The following is a 13,177-nucleotide window of genomic DNA, read 5'->3' as shown; positions in this document are numbered from 1 at the left end:
AGTATAATGAATGCCCTTGAGGTCAATGCATGTTATCACAAATGGGAAGATTTCAAACTTTTTGATGGCTGAATAATATTCCATTGTGCATATATATACCACAACTTTTCTACCCATTCATCCATCAATGGACACTTAGGTTGTTTCCATGTCTTTGCTATTATAAATAATGCTGAATGAACATGGGGGTGCACATGTATTTTTGAATTAGTGTTTTTGTTTTCTTCAGATAAATACCCAGAAGTGAAATTACAGGATCATAGTGGTAGTTTTATTTTTAATTTTTTGAGGAACCTCCATACCTTTTTCTGTAGTGGTTGCACCGATTTACATTCCCACCAGCAGTTCACAAGGGTTCCCTTTTCTCCACACCCTCCCCAACATTTATTATTTATAGACTTTTTGATGATACAGCCATTCTGACAGGTGTGAGGTGATATCTCATTGTGGTTTGGATTTGCATTCCCCTGATGATTAGTGATATTGAGCATCTTTTCATGTATCCGTTGGCCATCTGTCTTCTTTGGAAAAATGTCTATTCGGATCCTCTGCCCATTTTTTAATTGTTGTTTTTGACAATTGAGTTGTATAAGTTTTTACTATATTTTGGATATTAGCCCCTTATCAGATATGATTTGCAAATATTTTCTCCCATTCTGTAGGTTGCCTTTTCGTTTTGTTGATGGTTTTCTTTGCTGTGCAGAAGCTTTTTAGTTTGGCACAGTCCCACTTATTTTTACTTTGGTTATCACCTATAGTTTCTTCTAGGAGTTTCGTGGTTTCAGGTCTTACATTCAAGATTTAGTACGTTTTGAGTAATAATTTTTGTAAGTGGTATAATAGGATAGTGGTCTAGCTTCATTCTTTTGCTTGTGCCAGTCCAATTTTCCCAACATCATTTAATGAGGAGACTGTCCTTTCCCCATTGTATATGCTTGGCTCCTTTGTTGTAAATTAATTGACCAGGGACTTCCCTGGTGGCACATTGGTTAAGAATCCACCTGCCAATGCAGGGGACACAGGTTTGAGCCCTGGTCCGGAAAGATCCCACATGCCGCGGAGCAACTAAGCCTGTGCGCCACAACTACTGAGCCTGCGCTCTACAGCCCGCGTACCTAGGGCCTGTGCTCCACAACAAGAAAAGCCACTGCAATGAGAAACCCACACACTGTAATAAGAGTAGCCCCTGCTCACCACAAATTGAGAAAGCCCATGCACAGCAACGAAGACCCAATGCGGCCAAAAATAAATTTATTTAAAAAAATTGACCATATATACATGGGCTTATTTCTGGGCTCTCTATTCTCTTCCATTGATCTATGTCATCTGTTTTTATGCCAATACAATACTGTTTTAATTACTATAGGTTTATAATATAGTTTGAAATCAGGGAGCATGATGGCTCCAGGTTTGTTCTTCTGTTTTAGTATTTCTTTGCAATTCAGGGTCTTTTGTGGTTCCATACAAGTTTTGGGATTGTTTCTATTTCTGTTAAAAATGCCATTGGAATTTTGAAAGGGATTGTATTGAAACTGAAGATGGCTGTGGGTAGTATGAACATTTTAACAATATTAATTCTTTTAATCCTTGAGCAGGGAATACCTTTCCATTTATTTGTGTCTTCTTCAATTTCTTTCCTCAGTGTCTTACAGTTTTCAGTGTACAGGTTTTTCATCTTCTGGGTTAAATTTGTTACTAAGTATTTTATTATTTTTGATGGGATTGTTTTAATTTCTCTTTCTGATAGTACATTGTTAGTGTATAGAAATGCAACAGATTTTTGTATATTGATTTTGTATCCTGCAACTTTACTATATTCATTTATTAGTTCTAACAGTTTTTTGGTGGAGTCTTTAGAATTTTCTCTATATAAAAAACCATGTCATCTGCAAATAGTGAGTTTTACTTCTTCCTTTCCAATTTGCATTGTTTTAAAATCTATTTGTCTTATATAAGTATAGCTTCCCCTGAATTCTTTCGGTTCCATTTGCATGGAATATCTTTTTCTATCCCTTCATGTTTAGTCTGTGTGTGTCCTTACATCTGACTTAATCTCTCATAGGCAGCAATATAGAAGGGTCTTTTTTTTTTTAAATCCATTCAGCCACTTATGTATTTTGATTGGAAAATTTAGTTCATTTACATTAAAGTAATTATTGATAGGTATGTACTTACTGCCATTTTGTTAATTGTTTTCTGGTTGTTTTGTAGTTCCTCTGTTCTTTTCTTCTCTTGCTTTATTTTGTGGTTACCACAAGGCTTATGTACAAGAATTTAAAAAAAAAAACTTAATTTTTTTTTTTTTAGCTGTGTTGGGTCTTTGTTGCTGCATGTGGGCTTTCTCTCTAGTTGTGGCGAGTGGGGGCTACTCTTCGTTGCAGTGCATGGGCTTCTCACTGTGGTGGCTTCTCTTTGTTGTGGAGCATGGGCTCTAGGCACATGGGCTTAGCTGCTCTGTGGCATGTGGGATCTTCCTGGACCAGGGCTTGAGCCCATGTCCCCTGCATTGGCAGGTGGATTCTTAACCACTGCACCACCAGGGAAGTCCCAAGAACTTAAGTTTGAATGCATTTGAAAGTTCTAAATTTTTACTCTATCTCCCCATTTTATATGTTACATTTTACACCTTTTTATTGTTGTGTATCCCTTAACTAAATATTGTAGTTATAGTTATTTTTACTATATTTGTTGTATAATCTTACTAGCTTTATAAATGATTAATCCACTATGTTTAGTATATATTTACCTTTACTAGTGACATTTGTACTTGCATGTGTTTTCTTTCTACTTATAGCACACTTTCTTTTGGCTTAAAGAAGTCCCTTTAACATTTGTCATAAGGCAGTTTAGTAATGATAAACTCTTTTAGCTTTTGCTTGTCTGGAAAACTCTCTTTTTCAGTTCTGAAGGATAACTTAGCTGAGTAGAGTATTCTTGCTTGGAAGTCTTTTTTCTTTCAGCACTTTGAATATATTATGCCATTCCTTTCTAGTCTGCAAAGTTTCTCCTCAAAAATCTGCTTATAGTCTTTTGGGGGTTCTCGTGTACATAACAAGTTGTTAATCTCTTGATGCTTTTATGACTCTTGTCCTTAACTTTTCACGTTTTAATTATGTCGATGTGGGTTTCTTTGGGTTTCTCTTATTTGGAACTCCCTGGGCTTCCTGGATCTGTATGTCTGTTTTCTTCCCCAGATTAAGGAAGTTTTCAGCCACTATTTCTTAAGATACACTTTCTGCCCTTTTCTCTCTCTCTTCCCCTGCTGGGACTCCCTATAATGCAAATGTTAGTATGCTTGATGTTGTCCCCATGAGTCCCTTAAGCCATCTTCACTTTTTGTCATTTTTTTCTTTTTGCTGTTCTGATTTTCAATGATCCTTTCTTCTTCTTCATCTAGTCTGCTGTTGAATTCCTCTAGTGTATTTTTCAGTTCAATTATTTTATTCTTCAGCTCTGTGACTTCTATTTGGTACTTATATGTTCTATCTCTTGGTTGAACTTCTCACTTTGTTCATCCATACCCTCCTGAGTTTGGTGAGCATATTTATGAGCATGACTTTGAACTCCTTATCAGGTAAATAACATCTCCATTTCATTAAGGTTTTTCTCCCTGAGGTTTATCTTGTTCTTTCATTTGAAACATTTTCCTCATTTTGCTTGAATCTCTGTGTTGGTTTCTATGCATTATATGAAAGAGCCACCTCTCCTAGTCTTGAAGTAGTGGTCTTGCATAGGAGATGAACCTTATCATTCAACCTTGCCTTAGCTCTTAGTTGTCTCCCAAACCTTTGTGATTGTCCAAGCAGCCTATTCTATTCTATTCTATTTATTTATTTATTTATGGCTGTGTTGGGTCTTTGTTGCTGCATGCAGGCTTTCTCTAGTTGCAGAGAGCAGTGGCTTCTCTTGTTGTGGAGCATGGGCTCTAGGGCATGCGGGCTTCAGTAGTTGTGGCACACGGGCTCAATAGTTGTGGCTCACAGGCTCTAGAGCGCAGGCTCAGTAGTTGTGGCGCACGGGCTTAGTTGCTCTGTGGCATGTGGGATCTTCCCGGCCTAGGGCTCGAACCCATGTCCCCTGCATTAGCAGGCGGATTCTTAACCACTGTGCCACCAGGGAAGTCCAAGCCTATTTTATTTTTAATAGCCCTCAGTAGTTGAGGATGTGTGAAGACCTGTCAGTGTCTCAAACAGGAGGATCTCAGGCAGCACCTAGATTCAGGCTAATTGAAAGTCATTCCCTTAGGCAGTAGCTTTTAAATTATGCAGATATATACAGTGGGATTGCAAGTGTAAGCCCAGCTGGCCACCAGAGACAGATGATCTGGAGGTGTCCCCTGGGTGACAGTCACAAAAATCGGGGCTTTGGATGAGTTTATAAGCTCCTTTCTGGGAGATACTGATGAGCTGTGGTGAAGCCGAGGGAGAGTGCAAAGATAGCATCCCCTGGCCTGTGTCCCCTGAGAGCACCTGCATAGGCCCCTAGATGTGTGCCAAACCTGAAAGCTGCCCCTCAGGCCAAAGCTCCAGGACAAGCAAATAGGCCTCTTTCATAGAAAGACTGGGGTGTGTTTCAGTCTCCTGTTTGTGCAGTGCCCTGGTGGTGGTACCTTGCAGAGAACTATCTCTTGATTGTTACAGTCCTGTGAGACTCAGGAACATCAGCGCCCCTGACCACCAGAGTCAGGCAGTCAAGGGGCATCCCCTGGGTGGCAGCTGCAAAAACTGGGGCACCAGACATGTGTAAGAGCTCCTCTCTGAGGTGTCTGGAAGGGTTTACAGTCAGCCCTTAGATGTGTGTTTAATTAGAAGCCTGCCATGATAAAATTATAGGCCCGTTTCACAGAGAGATTGAGCTCCTTGGTCTGTTACTTCTTGCTGTGCCCTGAGGGTGTTAGCTGTTTAAGACCTCTTTCTCTATTGGTTACAGTCCTTTGGGACCTGCAAACATAAGCCCCTCTGGCCACCAGAACTAGGCAATGTAGAGGTGTCTCCTGAGAGCAGTTGCAAAAATTGGGGCACCAGCCGAGGTTCTGGGAGATACTGGCAAGCTAGAGCAAGGCACAGAGAGAATGCAAAGATTGCATCCACCAGCCTCCGTTGGCCTCTGTTCCCTGAGAACACTGCCATAGGCTCCTAGAAGTGTGCCAGAGCAGATTCCTGCCCCTCAGGCCAAAGCTCCTGGACAAGCAAATAGCGCTCTTTCTTGGAAAGACTGGGGTGTTTCAGTCTGCTGTCTGTCCAGTGCCCTGGGGGTGGTAGCCTGCCAAGAACTGTCTCTCGAATGTTATAGCTCCAGGGGACCCAGGAGCACCAGTACCCTGGCCTCCAGAGCCAAGCAATCAAGGGGTACCCCCTGGTGGCAGCCACAAAACCCAGAACACAAGACATGGGTAAAAGCTTCCCTCCAGGAGATACTGGTGCTCTGAAGTGCAGTAGAGGGAGAGCTCAAAAATGGGGGCCACCAGCTTCTGTCCCCAGATAGTATCCCAGCAGGCCCCTGCCTCTCCAGCCAACTCTTTAAGATTAGGAAATGAATTTTCTTCACATAAAACCTGGGCACCTTTCAAACAGCTGCCTCTGTGCTGGGCCCTGGGGTGAGCGAGTGCTCATGAGCTCTTTAAGAGCCATTCTCCTTTCACTATAGCACTTTGGGTCTCATGGATGCAAGCCCATTGACTTTCAAAGCCAGATGCCTTGAGCGCTCAACTTTCAGGTGCAGGTCTTAAAAGCTGAGGTGCCTTATGTGGTGTACAAACTCTTGGCTACTCAGGGAGAAGCTCCGGGTTTGTGAGTTTCCTCCTGATGGTGGGTAGCTGAACTGGGGGTGGGGTTTATGGTGAGATTCTCAGCATCTCCTATCCACTTGAATGTAGCCTTTTTCTCATTTGCCCCACATGAAGGAGGTGCTCAGCTAGTTTTCAGGGGGGTGTTTTTTGGTTTTTTTTTTTTACCGGAAATTGTTCCATATGTAGCTGTAGAGTTGGTGTGTCCATGGGAAGAGGTGAGTTCACGATCGTCCTAGGTCACCATCTTGAACTGCCTCATAGATGTAAAACCTCAGCACCAGATGTATGTGAAAGCTCCCTTCGGGGGGATACTGGTGCTCTGGAACATGGCAGAGGGAGAGCATGAAGATGGTACCAAATGGCTGGACCGAGGCAGTCAGGGAGAGATGGTTCCTGCCAGAAAAGAAAAAAAATGATGGTGGCTGCCAGTCTCTGTCCCTGAAGAGTACCCAGGTAGGCCCCTGAATATGTTTTGCATCAGATGCCTTCCCCTCATGACAAGCAAAAGATCCTTTCCCACACAAAATCTGGTTGCCCCTGGATCAGCTGCTTCCATGCTGGGCCCTGGGAGAGTGAGTCTGAACACACAAGTTGGTTTTTGAAGCTAGATGTTTTGAGACAAATAGACTAATAGAACAGAATTGAGAGCCCAGAAATAAACCCAAGCATATATGGTAAATTAATATTTGACAAGGGAGCTAAGAATACTCAATGAGAAAAGATAGTCTTTTCAATAAATGGTGCTAGGAAAACTGGATAGTCACATGTAAAAGAATGAAACCTGACCCCTATGTTACACCAGTCACAAAAAATAACTTGAAATGGATTGTAAGACCTGAAACCATGAAACTTCTAGAAGAAAACATTTTTTAAAAAGTTCTTTGAGGGCTTCCCTGGTGGCGCAGTGGTTGAGAGTCCGCCTGCCGATGCAGGGGACATGGGTTCGTGCCCCGGTCCGGAAAGATCACACATGCCGTGGTGCGGCTAGGCCCGTGAGCCATGGCCACTGAGCCTGCGCGTCCGGAGCCTGTGCTCCGCAACGGGAGAGGCCACAACAGTGAGAGGCCCGCGTACTGCAAAAAAAGAAGAAAAAAGTTCTTTGACATGGGTCTTGGTAATGATTTCTTGAAAAACACAACAACAAAATTAAAAATAAGCAAGTGGGACTGTATCGAGCCAAAAAGCTTCTGCACAGCAAAAAAAAAAAACCATTAACAAAGTGAAAAGACAATCTACAGAATGGGAAAAAATATTTGCAAACCATATATCTGATAAGGGGCTAATATCCAACATATATAAAGAACTCATACAATCCAATAACAAAAAAAATTAAAAATGGGCAAGGGACCTGAATAGACATTTTTCCAAAGAAGATATACAAATGGCCAACAGATCCATGAAAAGATGCTCAATAACCCTAGTCATTAGGGAAATGCAAATTAAAACCACAATGAGATAATAGCACCTCATGCTTGTTAGAGTGGCCATCATCAAAAAAGATAACAAATGCTGGTATGGATGCAGAGGAAAGGGAACCTTGTACACTGCTGGTGGGAATGTAAATTGGTACAGCCACTATGGAGAACAGTATGGAGAGTCCTTAAAAAAATAAATATAGAACTACCATATGATCCAGCAATTACACTTCTGGGAATTTATCCAAGGGAAACAAAAAGACTAACTCCAGAAGATATCTGCACCCCCATGTTCATAGCAGCATTATTTACAATAACCAAGACATGGGAACAATCTAAGTGTCCACTGATGGATGAATGGATAAAGAAGTGGTATACAATGAAATATTATTCACCTTAAAAAAACAAGGAAATCCTGCCATTTGCAACATGAATGGCCCTTGAAGGTGTTATGTTAGTGAAATAAGTCAGAGAAAAACAAACACTGTATGATTTCACTTATATGTGGAATTGAAAAAAAAAAGCAAAAATAAAACCCCTGAAAAGCCCAAACATCAAACTCACAGAAAAAGAGAAAAAAATTTTTTCTTTTATCTATACGAGATGATGGATATTAGCTAAATCTACTGTGGTAATCATTTCACTATATGTGTACATCAAACCATCATGCTGTATACCTTAAACTTGTATGTCAATTATTTCTCAAAAGTAGAAAAAGAAAAAAATCTTGATGTTTTGGGGGCTCATCTCTCCAGGTGCAATTCTTAAAAGTTGGAGAAGCCTGATTTGGGGTTCAAACCCTCACTGCTCAGAGAGAAGTCCCTCCTGATTGTGGGTTCTCAGGCTAGGGGTGGTGTTTATGGTGTGGTTGTGTCCCTGCCTCTCCTACCTGCTTCGATGTGGGCCTTCTCACAATTGCCGGTGTGTAGACTCACTCAGCCAATTTTTAGGTTATTTTCAGAGGCAGCTGTTCCATATGTAGCTGTAGATCCAGCATGTTGGTGGGAAGAGATGTGTTTGGGATCCTTATATGTCGCCATCTTCAAAGCTTTTTATTTTTTTAAAGCTGGTGGTTAAACCCTTCCAAATTCCAGGTCATTTTGAAATTAAAACAAAAAAAGCAAAAACCCAGGTTAGTTTGCATAATAACAACACCTCCCCACCACTGAAAAAAAAAAGTGTATCTTTTGAAAAGGGGGAACAAGTCAGTCAGATTTCTTGCCTTAAAAACAATCCCAATCCAAAATGTAGGGAGACAAGTTTCATCATAGATGAAACATTAAAGCAAAGCTTCTAAGTACTGTAACACTGAGGGGAAAGGCAAGATAGGTCATTGATCATTCTTGCCAGGTGCCTTTTGTTTCCCAAATAGAAAGCCTTTCCTGCTGGGAAGAAGCCACTGAAGTACAAAGAGAAAAACAGAACAGCCATGGAATTGGGAAGGTGGAAAGAAGGAGGGAAAGAGGGAGGGAGGGAGGGAGGGAGGGAGGGAGGGAGGAAGGAAGAAAACTGGGTTTACTGGTTCATTCAGTCAAGGCTGAAATAAAGGCAGCTTAATCTAGATCTTTAAATCACCACAACACTTCTGCCAGAAATGTGTATTTGAACTCCAAACTTTATAGATTTCAATGTTTGATCTGTCACTTTTTCAGGCATCAATAAATTTACAAAAAAGCTGCGGAGTCCATATGCAATTGATAATAATGAACTACTTGACTTCCTTTCCAGAGTCCCTTCAGATGTGCAAGTGGTATGTAGGTTTCATTATTATAACTACAGGCATAGCTCATTTTATCGTGCTTCACTGATATTTCTTTTTTTTTTTTTTTTTTTTTTTTACACGTTGAAGGTTTGTGGCAACCTCGCATTGAGCAAGTCTATTGGAACAATTTTTTCCAACAGCATTTGCTCACTCTGGGTCTGTGTCACATTTTGGTAATTCTTGAAACGTTCTGAACTTTTTCATTATTATTATATTTGTTATGGTGGCCTATGATCATTGATCATTCATGTTACTATTGTAAAAAGATTAATACTTGCTGAAGGCTCAGATGATGGTTAGCATTTTTTTAGCAATAAAGCACTTTTAAATTAAGGTATTGCTGTTTTTAGATATAATGCTATTGCACACTTAAGACTTCAGTATACCATAAACAGAACTTTCATATGCACTGGGAAACCAAAATATTCATGTGACTTGCTTTATTGCAATATTTGCTTTACTGCAGTGGCCTGGAAACAAACATGCTATATCTGTAAGGTATGCCTGTATCTTTTTAATGTAGTGTGGCATTGGGTTTTAACTTTTATATCCATTGAATTTTGAAGGTTTTAGAAGAGCTAAGTAAAGCTAATAAAGCCTGTAGAAGATTTTGCCATTCAGGAATTAGCCCAGTTGGGGTGTTATCCAAGAACTACTTACAGAGAAGATTGGGGAATGAGAGGCCATTGCATAGAGAACCTACCAGGGTGTCAGGGGGACAGTCCTCCCCCAGGGTTCAGCTGGAGTTTGTGAAGGGAAGTCACCATCACCTGAAGGAGGAATTAGGAATATTAGATGGTGAAAGCAAAGTATGCCAGCAGACATTGAGAAAAACACTTCCTTAAATAAATGGCACGAATTAAGTGAGTTTTAAAGATGTCTGTTTTAGAGATCAGTGAAGGGGGAAAGAGTAACTGATTTTTGAGAACCGGGGCATATCTCAATCCTTTGAAAGCCTTGGAGGTTAATTAATGCCCATTGATCATTAAGTATTTTCAGAGTAAAATGAGAAATGTTTTTATCAAACTATTGAAGCTGGGTTGGAGCAATACCTTTTTCCTTTGTTTCAGCTGAGTTTTTGATTTGGTATCAGACATGAGAGTGGGCTGGATGGAGATGAAGCTGATATTAAACAAGCACATAATAAATTATAGAGAACCATTATTTGGCCCTTCAAAATAGATGGAGATGGTTCTGCTTTTAATGTTACTTGGGTATAGGCAATAGAGACCTCAGCCTGTTACCAAAGTTCACATCAGGGCTCTCATGTAGATTCTGGCAAGATTTCCCTTGACTCTTTGCTCTATCATTCTATTGTTTTCTGCATCCCAGCTGCAGATCGCATACTGCTTCCAGAGCGAGCACTTTCTTTTTCCCCAAGCATAGTCTCTCAATTCCTTTGCTTTTCCTTCCTTTGCCAGAAAGTGGCCACCTGACCAGCCTTTCTCTGAACTCTGTTTAAACAGGTGCAATACCAAGAACTGAAACCAGATCCTTCTCATAGCCCATGTAAAAGGAAGAAAAACAATCTTGGCTAGCCAGCTCCCAGCACTGAGGAGACCAGCATCTGTTTGGGAAGATAAAAGGAAAAGCCTTCAGCCTGAGCCACATTTCCTTTCTTTCTGTTTTTTATTTATTTTGCCATTTTACCATGATTGAGAGAATTTGTAAATAGTGTACAAAGGCATATGTCTTTGAAAATATACTTCCATTGTACAGAATCAATTTGATAAAGGTTTAGCTATTGCTGCGTGAAAGCCTTGTTAGCTGTGGATAATAATATAACACATTGGAACAACAAATGTAAGAATGGTAACACTGGGAGATACACATTTCTCTAATTACAAGTGTAAGAACTAGAATATTAAATGCTCAGCTGTGCGCTGATTAAATCTACATAAAATGTAAATGTCAATTTGATTTTAAAGTTTTTTTTAATGTGACTATTTTTTGTCTGAAAAGTAATCCATTACAGTTTTCTATGTTTTATACATTTCAAAAGGGAGGAGGGATCCCAGAACCTAAATAATGGAACAGATGCATTACAACTTACCATAGATTCGGATCCTGATATTCATTGCTGTGCAAATTATTTAGATATGACTAGGCTGACTTTAAGCTAATGAGTGAAGGTATATTCACCTCCTCAAGAGAATCTTCCACACACTGAAATCCTACAAAGAAAATTTCCAGATCTTCTATCATTCCATCTAAAACCTTAAAATCTCTGCAGGACTACACAAAAAATACTGCCAGGTTTATAAATGATGATTGCCTATAAGGATTTTTATACCAATCACTATTAATTTGTGCCAAGTTAGCAAATTAGCAACCCAGTTCAGTTGTCAAAAATCTAGCAAATTAAATCCACATTGCTTTTGGTGTCAGATTATGCCTCTGTGCATCTAAAATTATTTAATACTCAAGTGTTCTCACAGAAAAAAAAATGTATCTACTTTCTTATTAGGTTACTGAACTGCTTTAATATGCATATTATGATTTTTGTTATTAGTGTGAATTTTAACATAGAGGAGAATGCAGTGTGCTAAGTGATATGCCAGTGTTTCATTACATTCATTTATAGAAAAAAAATCATTCTTGAAAATATGAATGCATGAAAACCTATTTTGTAAAATAAACTGCTTATGGGGAGGGGGAGTTTGCCTTTGAAAATGTTTCACTACTTACCATAGAATCTATACTTAAAAATTGCATTCCCGACTCTCATATAGTTTTTGTACCTAACTTCCTGGTATATCAAGGGAGTATACCTCTAGAGAGAATTTGGTAAGAATGTCTTGCTTCCCTGACGTGGTAGGGGATTAAGCTTGGTTGAAATTGCTGCAGTGTTTTGCACTACTTTATTAACAAGGGACTGGGATAGGGTGAAGGTGGGGGTCATGCTGGAAAAATGTAGAAAAGCCAGAAGCGAGAAATATATATTTCACTCTATAGAAAGATTCTTTAAAAATAAATTTAATCTCATCAAAGCTGATTTTTAAAGTATTTTTATTTTAAAGCTATGTTGTTAAATACTGTTTCTTATGATAAAACTATTTTGATCTGTTTATACACTATGCTTGAAAGAATGTCAATTAAATTCCCTTTCTACAGAAAGGCTTTGACCTCAATATGCTCTATTTAGTGCATCATGTTTATAATGACATGCTTACATCCGCATACCATCATCGTTTGTTAAGACACACGTAATACTTCATGAAGTTGATGTTGCTACAGGAAGTTTACTGATGGAATAATTTGTTTGAAATAACTTTTGATTATACTTTGTGTGAGATTTGTGTTCCATGCTGACATTGTCTACTCAAATGTCTACAAGCCTGATATTCTAACACCTCAGATGTACCTAGTGGATAGCAACCATTAACAGATGACTAATTTCTGTTTCATGCTATCAAATTTCAGATGTTTAGTTCAATGGTAAGGTTGAGTATTCACTGCATTAAATAAAAAAATAATCTTTTCTAAAAATAATCAGTACTTTTTTTTTTGGTCTCATATAAATAATATTTTACTTAAAGAAACCCAGGTTTGGTTTGGAAGAAAAAAGGCTTTCCCTGAAACCTTGCGTGCTGTATAAAACGCAGCACCTTGCAGGGGTGAGTATCCAGTGACACTGCTAGAGGAGTAAGAACTATCTTGAGGCATGAAAAGTGATATTCAGGGGAATCTTCATTGCTTTTACAAACTACTGCACTCACAGACTGAAAACAAGAGACTGTGAATAACAGAACTTTAACCAGTTCTTTCTGCTTCTCACGAAGGCACAATTTTGCCTTTTGAAAGCTGCTTAACTTGATTTGTTTTTGAGAGGTTTGTAAACACATAAATATTTTAAGATATCTTAAGAGACTGGATGTCACTCTAACACCTATTTGGACTGCTATATACAGTAGTCATATGAACTATGAAATATATTCCTCAATATCCTTTAGTGAGTAAATTCACTGAAGGTCATTCATTATCCAGACTACTATTATTGCCACTAATTGTGGTAATTTATAAGAAATGCATATTTAGAACTTTGTCCATTTATAAAAAGAACATGGTACTTCTTGTTTATTTTGGTACTGTTCCACAGACTCAAATTGATAGGTGCTGTCAGGATTCCAAATTAATTTTGAATCATTCTATACACTAGGATAATCTGAATTGAAAGATTCTTTAAGTGACTTTGCTCTGTGATATATTTAT

The 13,177-nt window shown here is 39.1% G+C and overlaps 1 protein-coding gene across 22 annotated transcripts in view; it reads left to right on the top strand.

The window, feature by feature from the left end:
- Positions 1 to 12,457, top strand: part of MCTP1 (multiple C2 and transmembrane domain containing 1) — a gene marked incomplete at its 3' end in the record, with an annotated part of 528,826 nt that extends 516,369 nt beyond the window's left edge. For 14 of the 22 annotated variants that reach the window (XM_081230423.1, XM_081230442.1, XM_081230444.1 and 11 more), the window contains 2 exons: positions 8,856 to 8,953; positions 10,432 to 12,457. In XM_081230423.1, coding sequence (XP_081086549.1) covers positions 8,856 to 8,953; positions 10,432 to 10,503 — 170 coding nt within the window. Of the gene's footprint in view, positions 1 to 8,855 lie in introns of all 22 variants that reach the window. The other 8 variants (XM_081230441.1, XM_081230433.1, XM_081230440.1 and 5 more) reach the window with 1 other exon arrangement.
- Positions 12,458 to 13,177: the final 720 nt, after the last annotated feature.

This window comes from Mesoplodon bidens (genome assembly GCF_964165515.1).
Source record: "Mesoplodon bidens genome assembly, chromosome: 4".
Taxonomy (NCBI): Eukaryota; Metazoa; Chordata; class Mammalia; order Artiodactyla; family Ziphiidae; genus Mesoplodon; species Mesoplodon bidens.
This window is presented reverse-complemented; position numbering and strand designations above follow the sequence as displayed.